Here is an 11,273-nt window from a genome sequence, read left to right as displayed (position 1 = left end):
ATAACTGGGAACTCGGGAAAAAAACCGAGCTCCGACTGGGAACAGGTGTTTGAACGGTCATCCAACTCGGAATTCCAAGTCGAAAACTCGGGTATCTTTCTAGAAGTCGATCGCTGACGTCACGATCTGACTTAGTTTTTTTCCTTCTTCCCATTTGTCTTGAAAGCACCATTAATGTGCATGCGTGTTCGAATGTGATGTTGTCTCATGTTGAAAACTTCATTTTTAAGACAACAATTGTGGCTGACAGGAGTGGGAAAGCTGCACGTTTAGTCCCAAATTGAGGACAATCGTATTTCCTCCATTTGTGGTTAAGGAAGATGAATTCACTCCTCAAGGTGGACAATGAACTTAATATTAAGGTAACACGTAATTTACGTCCACAATTCATGCGACATCTTGGGAGAAGTTGCTTGTAATGTTAGCTAGCTAGCAATTATTAGTCAGTGATGCAAAGTGCTGAAGCTAACTTGCTTTCTTCCCGTGCCTGGCATAACAGACAAGGGAAACTGTCTAACAGGTGCACTTCCTTACATAAAAGGGTTATTGCGTGTGCCGCATGTTTCATAAGGGGCGAGTATTGGTAGCTAGCTAGTTCATAACTAACGGTGTCAAGGTAACCCGGTAGCTCAATTCAACACAATTTTTAGACGTAGACAGATACCATATTGAATTGACGTTGACTGATGATTAGCAATGTCTTGCAGACAGTATCCTAATCGAATCCCAATCACATGTTGTATTCAAACATGCCTGCTGGTTATTGAATATTTAATTATTTTCCTGTAATATGACAGTTGTTGTTTTTGTACAGGTTGATGCTTTCAGACAACGAATTACTGGGGAGGTGAGTTTCCTTTCAGTTGTTTACTGTATTCAGTGGGGGACCAAAGTATCTAGATATTGTAGCTAGCTACCTGTAGGTAATTTGGCTATGAATGTTATTTTCCAACTAAACTCCTTGTTTCACAGGCGGAGAACCTAGTTGCAAGTTTTTTCCCAAATAAGTTATTGGAACTTGACCATTTTCTCAAGGTAAGCTTATTTATTTAATCATAATGTAAATGATTAGTCAAATGTCCTACAATTTCCCTTTTAGAGTGTATGTGTTGTGGGCCATCGTTTGCAGGATCCCATTTTAAACATCTGTGAACTTAAGGAGATACACTCAGAAATCAACTTGGCAGTGCCAGACCCCATTCTACTCTCAAACCTCCACGATGGACTTGAAGTGGTGAGACTTGGATTGGAATTAAACACCCTGTGATGACCAAATGCAATCTGTACTTGTAACAGATGTAAGCAACTTGATATCCTCTTCGCAGCAGAATGCCAAAAAGAGGAAAATGGAAGATGGTACTGGGGAGGACAAGGGTGAGTAACACTACATGCATATTTTGAGTGTTTTCTTTATTTTCTGGGATTTACTTCTGGTCAAGCCTACAGTGGTAAGAGGTATGTTCTCTTGTTCATCTTACACTTACATTGTAGTCATTTAGCAGATGCTCTTATCCGGAGAGAATTACAGTAGTGAGTGCATACTTTCTTGTACTGGTCCCCTGTGGGAATTGAACCAACAACCCTGGCATTGTAAGTGCCATGCTCTACCAACTGAGCCACACGGGAACAATCTTCTCTTCCTGTCCTACAGTGGCTGGCACCAAGGTCTTTATCATGCCTAGTGGGATGATGAAGAGCAACGCCAAGCTGGTGGACTTGATCGAGAAGGTCAAGCCAGAGATCAGGACACTCATAGAGAAATGTAACACGGTACATCGTGCTTTCCCACACAGTCTCTTCCATAATCTATCCCACAGGCTTTGCCTTAATCTATACCATACATTTAGGTGAGTACATATTACCCATTATCTGCAGTCCCTAATAATTTGTCTGTCTTGTTCTTCAGGTCAAAATGTGGGTTCAGTTGCTTATCCCAAGAATAGAAGATGGCAACAACTTCGGGGTTTCAATTCAGGTGCCACTTTTACTTTATATGTATTAAAGAAGATGAGTAGGCTGCCAGTACGTTGCAATAAACAACGGTGAACTATTAAGAGTACATTTACAAAATAATATATGCAGGAGCAGTCAGCATAGTACATCAGAACTAGAGGTCGACCGATTATGATTTTTCAACGTCGATACCGATTATTGGAGGACCAAAAAAAGCCAATACCGATTAATCGGCTGGTTTAAAAAATTATATATATAAAAAAATTAATATTTGTATTTATTTATTTGTAATAATGACAATTACAACAATACTGAATGAGCACTTTTATTTTAACTTAATATAATCATCAATAAAATCAATTTAGCCTCAAATAAATAATCAAACATGTTCAAAAACTAAGTGTTGGAGAAGAAAGTAAAAATGCAATATGTGCCATGTAAAAAAGCTAACGTTTAAGTTCCTTGCTCAGAACATGAGAACATATGAAAGCTGGTGGTTCCTTTTAACACGAGTCTTCAATATTCCCAGATTATAAGTTTTAGGTTGTAGTTATTATAGGACTATTTCTCACTATACCATTTGTATTTCATATACCTTTGACTATTGGATGTTCTTATAGGCACTTTAGTATTGCCAGTGTAACAGTATAGCTTCCGTCCCTCTCCTCGCCCCTACCTGGGCTCGAACCAGGAACACATCGACAACAGCTACCCTCGAAGCATCGTTACCCATCGCTCCACAAAAGCCGCGGCCCTTGCAGAGCAAGGGGAACAACTACTTCAAGGTCTGAGCAAGTGACGTCACCGATTGAAACGCTATTAGCGCGCACCCCGCTAACTAGCTCGGGAGTTGATAGGCTTGAAGTCATAAACAGCTCAATGCTTGAAGCACAGCGAAGAGCTGCTGGCAAACGCACGAAAGTGCTGTTTGAATGAATGCTTACGAGCCTGCTGCTGTCTACCACCGCTCAGTCAGACTGCTCTATCAAATAATTTACTTAATTATAATATAATAACACTCACAAATACGAGCCTTAGGTCATTAATATGGTCAAATCCGGAAACGATCATTTCGAAAACAAAACGTTTATTTTTTCTGTGAAATACGGAACCGTTCCGTATTTTATCCAACGGGTGGCATCCATAAGTCTAAATATTCCTGTTGCATTGCACAACCTTCAATGTTATGTTATAATTACGTAAAATTCTGGCAAATTAGTTCGCAACGAGCCAGGCGGCCCAAACTGTTGCATATACCCTGACTCTGTGTTCATTGCACGCAGAGAAGTGACACAATTTCCCCAGTTTAATATTGCCTGCTAACCTGGATTTCTTAACTAAATATGCAGGTTTAATAAAATATACTTCTGTGTATTGATTTTAAGAAAGGCATTGATGTTTATGGTTAGGTACATTCGTGCAACCATTGTGCTTTTTTCACGAATGCGCTTTTGTTAAATCATCCCCCGTTTGGCGAAGTTGGCTGTTAGGAATAAATAGTCTTCACACAGTTCGCAATGAGCCAGGCGGCCCAAACTGCTGCATATACCCTGACTCTGTTGCACAGAACGCAAGAGTGACACAATTTCCCTAGTTAAAAGAAATTCATGTTAGCAGGAAATATTAACTAGAAATGCAGGTTTAAAAATATATACTTGTGTATTGATTTTAAGAAAGGCGTTGATGTTTATGGTTAGGTACACTGGTGCAACGATAATGCTTTTTTTCGCGAATGCGCTTGTTAAATCATTAAATCACCCGTTTGGCGAAGTAGGCTATGATTCAATGATAAATTAACAGCCACCGCATCGATTATATGCAACCCAGGACAAGCTAGATAAACTAATAATATCATCAACCATGTGTAGTTAACTAGTGATTATGTTAAGATTGATTGTTTTTTATAAGATACTTTTAATGCTAGCTAGCACCTTACCTTGGCTCCTTGCTGCACTCGCATAACAGGTAGTCAGCCTGCCACGCAGTCTCCTCGTGGAGTGCAATGTAATCGGCCATGATCGGTGTCCAAAAATACCGATTGTTATGAAAACTTGAAATCGGCCCTAATTAATCGGCCATTCCGATTAATCGGTCGACCTCTAATCAGGACGCACACCTGCAATGGATTTAGACTACTAGAGTCTATATGTATTAAAAGGTGCACCATTTTTATTGCTGTCTGTACCTAAGGTCTCATCTAAGTGTATGCTACATTGAACCATGGCTCCACCACTGATTTGTTGTCTGCAGGAGGAGACAGTAGCTGAACTCCGAACAGTGGAGGGGGAAGCAGCATCATACCTCGACCAGATATCTGGGTACTAACCTCAACCCGGTCTTTACAATTAGTCTTACTGTGGTAGGCTACATAACCATCTTGTATCCTATCTGCCCATAGATACTACATCACAAGAGCAAAGCTAGTGTCCAAAATAGCAAAATACCCACATGTGGTAAGTGTGATTGCTAACTGCAGGTCTGGTTGGCAAGCTTCTTCCAGACAAACCTGTCCCTACACTGTGCATTTACTGAGGGCAAAGCAGCATTATGAAAATCTGGATATTGTCCAACCCTAGTATGCATTATTTACATGCACCTACATTACTATTTACCTTAAGTCTCTTTCTCTAAACAGGAGGACTACCGGCGCACAGTGACGGAGATTGATGAGAAGAAATACATCAGCCTCAAGGTCATAGTTTCAGAGCTGAGAAATCAATACGTGAGTGAAATATCCTGTTATGCACAGGAATAGTTTTCCTCACCATCCATTTCTACCCACAAGATAACACATTGTGTTTTTTTAATCCTGAATCTGCTCTGCTACAGGTAACGTTACACGACATGATCTTGAAGAACATTGACAAGATCAAGAAGCCTAGGAGCAGTAATGCTGAAGCATTGTACTGAGACTGACCCAGCCACCCTTCCCGTTCCCTTCCTCTGCCAGCTGTCAAAGTAGAGGAAAGAGTAGAGCTAGACCATCATTACCAGATCAGTACAGTCCAGGAAACCATGGTCCCCATATCTTTTCGTTTGATTTGTAAAATATGGTCATTGTTTTAAAATCCTTCGAAGAGTATGTTATGAGGTCTATCGACGAACCGTGAGCAATGGCTCCGGGAAAAGAACGCTATGTATTTTTTATTAAATTAAAACAATTTTGTCCATGCATCTCGCTGTCTTTTCTGAAACTTTTGAAATGGTCTAAGACCACTTTTACTGTTTTGTCTACTGCTTTATTGCATGTTCTATGGCGCGATGGGAGACAGTCCTATGTAGGTCACTGCAGAAGTGCTTTTTAGTGGCTGGGTTTTCAATTACCCTGGTGATGGTGGTAACGGCTGACTGACTTTATGCTGAATATTATGGACTCGAATCAGAACAGTTATTTCAGAATGTCCGTAAAATTGTTTAGATTGTTCAATGATAATGAGACATGACCTTTTAATGCTGCCAACTCCGAAAAGTGTTTCTTCAACTCATTTTACTGAATAAAATGTTTTTTTTAAGACATTTTGGAAGGGTTTTACTTCTAAACACTAATGTTTCATCATGCTTGATATTCTTCAGAGGTAAGATATGCCAAGTAATACAGACATCGTTACACTCATATCTGCTCACAAACCATTGATGTAACCTTTTGGTCTGATTGTGCCGACAGATATGGCAGCTCTGCTTCTAGCTCCTAAGTATACATTTTTTTTGTGTTATTTCTTACATTATTAGACCATCATTTTTTTGTGTTATTACATACAGCCGGAAATAACTTTTGTATATCAGAGTGGCGGTAACTCACCAGCATTACGACCAGGAATACGACTTTCCTGAATTGGATCCTTTGTTCGTACCCCCCAGTGCAATTTAACTTCCAGAGTCTGCTCCAAAACACCCCCGGTGGAGAAGAGGTATTCGGTGTGGATTTCTAGTCTGACTCAGGAGGCATGCACACCATCCACCACTTCTGAGTATATTACTCACTGATGTCCAGTCTCTGGACAACAAAGTAGATGAGCTCAGGGCGAGGATCTCCTTCCAGAGAGACATCAGGGATTGTAACATACTGTGTTTCACGGAAATATGACTCGAGATATACTGTCCCCGTCCATACAGCCAGGTGGGTTCTCAGTACATCGTGCAGACAGGAATAAAGAACTCTCTGGGAAGAAGAAAGGGCGGGGGTGTATGTTTCATGATTTATTACTTGTGGTGTGATTGTGATAACATATAGGAACTCAAGTCCTTTTGTTCACCCAGCCTAGAATTCTTCACAATCAAATACCGACCTTATTACCTCCAAAGAGAATTCTCTTCGGTTATAGTCACAGCCATGTATATTCCCCCTCAAGCCGATACCATGACGGCCCTCAAAGAACTACACTGGACTTTATACAAATTGGAAACCACATATCCCGAGGCCGCATTTATTGTAGCTGGGGATTTTAACAAAGCAAATTTGAGGAAAACGCTACCGAAGTTCTATCAACACATTGACTATAGTACTTGTGCTGGAAAAACCTTGGACCACTGTTACTCAACTTTTCAAAATGCCTACAAGGCCCTCCCCCGCCCTTCCTTTGGCAAATTTGAACACGACTCCATTTTGCTCCTCCCTTCCTATAGGCAGAAACTCAAACAGGAAGTACCCATGCTAAGGTCTATTTAACGCTGCTCTGACCAATTGAAATCCATGCTTCAAGATTGTTTTGATCACGTGGACTGGGATATGTTCCAGGTAGCCTCTGAGAATAACATCGACGAATACATGGATACGGTGACTTGAGTTCATCAGGAAGTGTATAGGAGATGTCGTACCCACTGTGACTATTAAAACCTACCCAAACCAGAAACCGTGGATAGATGGCAGCATTTGCAAAACTGAAAGCGCGAACCACCGTATTTAACCATTGCAAGATGACTGGGAATATGGCTGAATACAAACAGTGTAGTTATTCCCTCCGTAAGGCAATCAAACAGGCAAAACGTCAGTACAGAGACAAAGTGGAGTCGCAATTCAACGGCTCAGACACGAGACATGTGGCAGGGTCTACAGATGTCGTGGAAAATCATTTTCAAATACAACGCTTACCAGAACTTTTAAAATCAAACATGCTCTTTATTACAACTGTACAGCCCACTGGCATGTCCCCGCGGAACACACCCCGCGGAACACACACTTTCTCAGAACTCCAGCTACTCTATTTATACACACAGTATTGTCCGTCCCCTATGAAGTCATTCACCACCATCTGCTTTCAATTTGTTTATAATAGTGGCCGGACCCTCTATCCCAGCGTGTCCAATTACCTCTAGGCGTCACTCTGTCTGACATGTATGTTTGTAATAGAATTGTCAGACCATATGTCTAGTGTCCAATTGCTTTTAGGCGCCACTCTTTCTGACATGTATGTCAGCACAATGGAGAATTGTCAGACCATATGTCTAGTGTCCAATTGCTTTTAGGCGCCACTCTGTCTGACATGTATGTCAGCACAATGGAGAATCTACAAGGGTCAGAGGGTCAGAACATCCCTTAGTAGACCTCCATCACCACAGTCCCATGACCCATGTTAACATGTGGTTCGTTACTTTAATGTTCAGCTATCATTTATATTTATATGTTATCCATGTATCTTATGTTACCACTACACTACTACACCATCTGCTAATCTTTGGTTTCCTGTATTTACCAGAATGGCAAATGCACTCACATCTGCTCTCTTATACTACCTTCCAGTATACTCCTGTCTACTTGTCCAACAGTGTGATATCTACCCACATATGTCACCTACTCCTACATAATCCCTCCTCTTGAGGGTATTAACCTCAAAAACCATACTAAAAATGACATATAGAGAGTAGATATCAATACCAACAATTGACTAAAACATTATCAAAATAAAGCTTACAAATCACTTGTACCAAACATCTCAAATTATTAAAACTAAAATAGGAGTACAAAATCCAATTAGAAACATTAAGAAAAACCGAACTAGACCAAACATCTCCAGTTGACATAAGAGTAAAAGATCTAATTAGAAACATTAATAAAAAATAAAAATAATACAATGAATATAAGAAGAAATTGAATGAGAAAATCAAAGACCTACATGCAGTTACAAAAGAAAATTGACACAACATCATTCTAAATTTAAGCATTTCAACATGATCCTCCTTGCAGACATGAATTTGGAAATACAGCATATACAGGTAGACCATCCTTACAAAAATCATGGCAAGCATAACTACCTCCAGGAACTACTCTATATAGACAGTTTGGATTCCCAAAGGGGCAGTCCAAAGGTCCACCGACCGCATTACAAGGCTTTCCATACTTATTAGTATACTTGCCTGGGCTACTCGGTACAGGATCAATCACCACAGGAGGGTCATCTCTCCTTACAGACATCTATTTAACTGCTGTCTGAACCACCATTGACTTTACCAGGGGTATAACACAACAAAATGCAATACCCAAAGCCAACAACCCTCCTCCTAACATGATGGTCATCCTAGCAAACATGACACAAACTCCACCCTTCTCCACTAAGAGACAATTAAGTATAGTTAATGAATCCCTGTTGATTATATCATATATAATTAATCCATTCTAAGTTCATATTTGGTGTTATCCACAGAAATATAGATTCAAATCCTGATTTAACCTCCTCTCTGGCCTTGAAATCCCTAAGTAGACCTCTAAGCAGTCCAATTACATTAAGGTATACCTCAGGATCCTTATCATAAACCCTTTTAACTCTAGGTTTTAACATAGTCATCATGGAGTGATTCAATAATAGTAACCTATTTAATTGCTCTAACTAAGGCACAAAGACCAATCCATCCATCAGGCAATACATTCAACAGTTAGTTTTTTCCACACATCCAGAAACTATCAGCAATACCTTTGTCTTGATTTTTCAACATATTAAGAGATGACGCAACCTGAGTTATGTGACCACACAACCCTTTATCATTATTTTTACGAACTCCCACATTCTCTAAAACCCAAATAGTATCACATTCTACAGTGGTGTTTCCTACATCAATTCCTTCGGTGTCATGGCTGTAAAAACATTCATATTTTCCTTTAACCACGGTACCTCTGTCTAATTGAGGTACATTTAATTCAGTTCTAATATTATAGGCAACACAATCATTGTCTCCCAGCATGGTCTCATTCAACATAGTTTTACCCCTCGTACTTACCCAGAACAATCCTACATTTTATGTCACACAAGGGAATAGAATACTTTCTATTGGTACAATAGTCATTTTTACAACTTACACAGTTTTTACATGATGCTGGTTCAGAGACTATTAAAAGATCAAACAAAGGTGATTTTCTTCACAAAATACAATTGTCCATTCTGTGTCTGTTTGCCATATACTTAGCCCATTCGTATCACTCCTTCTTCACTACTTCTTCTCATGTAGTGTCCCTGAGTGGTTCTGATTCTGATATATCTAATTCTGTTGCTTTTTCAATGTTCTTATCTTGAGGTAGATCATTAGAGTTTATCAGAAAGTTTCAAATATCAGTAAAAACTCTCCTGACTGATGTCTCAGGTTGCTTTGTTGGCACGGTGGTCTGCTTGGTAAGGGCAGTCGATGTCATCTAGTGGTAGCTACTGTGGTCGTCACAGCAGCCGCCACCCTTGTTGTTGTCACAGGTTCTTCCTGTTCAGGTGCAGGGGTAGGTCTTCACCTTCCACTGGTTCAATCTTGTTCATGATGAGCACCTACTCGTCTTTTTCTTTGATTCATATCAGGTCACATCCTTTCGGGTCCCAAACGACTTCTCCCTTTGTTTGGTGATGTGTCCATCCACAGAGTGCAATCTCCGATAAGGGTTTGATCCTTATGATTGAGATAGACTTCAGTTCTCCTGCTTCTGTTATACATTGAGGTGGAACATAGATTCTAACCTTGTCAGTCTTTTTGGATTGTTCGGCTGATTCCATTCTTCTCTTCCTGCTCCCACCATACATCTTGATTGTGCATTAGTCTGTTGTTTCTATACTAGCATTCACTGTTGCTTCTAGTATGTCAATGTCATTATTCTTTTGTTGTTCTAACATCAATTGTCTGTAAAGGAGGCCATTCAAAAGTTTAAAAGTCAATTGTGGGGTAATCCCCATTTTCTTCAGCTTGCGGGACTTTTCCTCCTCTTTCTTCACCTGAAGCTCCCTCCTCAGGCCGGACTTAGCTTCCATCTGGAAGGGTTTCAATTTTAGGAAAGAAACGTTCTTATTCTGTTCCTTGTGAGGCCTCTCCTCCTCTTCTGGGTGCATTAGTCGGTGCACGTGTCATATTTTGGCTTTCACTTGATTTACTGTTTTCTTGGCTCCTCCCTGGCATCTCAATCGTTTCCGCTGCTCCTGCTCCCTCCAGGCTCCCTCCTGGTGAATCAGCATCCTCAGTGTCCTCATCTCTATGTGGTTGTATCCTTCTCTCTGTTGGGACTCAGCTGCAGTGGTTCAGATGGTACCACGTCTGGCTTCTTTTCACTTGGACGGCCGTTCTTGTTGCTTTGGCCACCTCATAGGGTCCATCTCTCCTCGGTTGATCCCACTTCCTCCGGATCCCTCCAAAGTGGACTAGATCTCCTGGTACCACTGAGAGAGGTCCTTCTAGTCCCCTTGGATCATCAGACGCAGAACCTCTCATCCTGGTTCAGGTTTCTGCCTACTTTCTGTGAAGCATTCATACTTAGAGACTTATGGCCTCTGTTCTAAGATTGCACCATACATCCTCTTACTTCCATCACTCATCACACAACAAACAGACATTCCAGCTGAAGCTGGCAAACCCCTCTCCTTCTGGTTTCCTAAACATAAGACTTGGAAAACAACAGACAAAACATAACAGCATTGACAATGTTATGTGTTATGCATAAATATATTCATGCAAACTGAAATCTGAGACCATGACAATTCCCACTCTCTCTTTACCTGACTCTATGCCTCCAGGATACTTTTCTGCTGGACTCCACAAAAATAAAAGCCCTAAAAAGCTTCCTCATGCTTCCACCCAGTCTTCCCCTTTCGGCCACAGGTTCTGAGAGGTGTTCCCAAATCATGTCATTTTTACTTAGTTTCCCATCTACTCCATTTCAACTGATAATCATGTGCATAACCTACAATTAACATTCTCTCTTCTTGAATTAATTCAACACTGTATATGCTTTCATATCAATCCCTTTAACATGTTTGTTTAGAGTATAATATCCTATTATCCATTCTCTTTCACATGATGTATTAAAAATAAAACAAGTAGCCTCCAAACTCAACCCAGTATGTCTATAGTGGAATCTAATC

At 40.4% G+C, this 11,273-nt stretch overlaps 1 protein-coding gene across 6 annotated transcripts; it reads left to right on the top strand.

Annotated features, from left to right (window-relative positions):
* The first annotated feature begins 32 nt into the window (after positions 1–32).
* On the top strand, positions 33–5,467 carry LOC139570222 (proteasome activator complex subunit 3-like). Of its 6 annotated transcripts, none has more exons than XM_071391910.1 (11): positions 33–362; positions 815–847; positions 973–1,035; positions 1,130–1,234; positions 1,329–1,374; positions 1,652–1,770; positions 1,907–1,975; positions 4,204–4,271; positions 4,352–4,406; positions 4,589–4,675; positions 4,783–5,467. In XM_071391910.1, the coding sequence occupies exons 1-11, from the start codon at positions 321–323 to the stop codon at positions 4,861–4,863; spliced, it is 768 nt and encodes a 255-aa protein (XP_071248011.1). In that variant the 5' UTR covers positions 33–320; the 3' UTR covers positions 4,864–5,467. The 6 variants fall into 6 exon arrangements, with proteins under 6 accessions (XP_071248011.1, XP_071248009.1, XP_071248013.1 ...); XM_071391908.1 differs by having other exon boundaries at positions 98–362; positions 1,326–1,374; XM_071391912.1 differs by having other exon boundaries at positions 159–362; positions 1,160–1,234.
* Positions 5,468–11,273: the final 5,806 nt, after the last annotated feature.

Source organism: Salvelinus alpinus, chromosome 3 (genome assembly GCF_045679555.1).
Source record: "Salvelinus alpinus chromosome 3, SLU_Salpinus.1, whole genome shotgun sequence".
Lineage (NCBI taxonomy): Eukaryota > Metazoa > Chordata > Actinopteri > Salmoniformes > Salmonidae > Salvelinus > Salvelinus alpinus.
The sequence above is the reverse complement of the archived record's forward strand: the minus strand, read 5'-3'. Positions and strand labels throughout refer to the sequence as shown.

What these genes read in the sequence shown, in the direction of transcription:
- LOC139570222 (XM_071391906.1), top strand. Translation starts at nt 321, where the DNA reads ATGAATTCACTCCTCAAGGTGGACAATGAACTTAATATTAAG. An exon ending in TGGTACTGGGGAGGACAAGG is followed by an intron (nt 1,375 to 1,651) that starts GTGAGTAACACT and finishes CCTGTCCTACAG; the next exon opens with TGGCTGGCACCAAGGTCTTT. An exon ending in ACTTCGGGGTTTCAATTCAG is followed by an intron (nt 1,976 to 4,203) that starts GTGCCACTTTTA and finishes TGTTGTCTGCAG; the next exon opens with GAGGAGACAGTAGCTGAACT.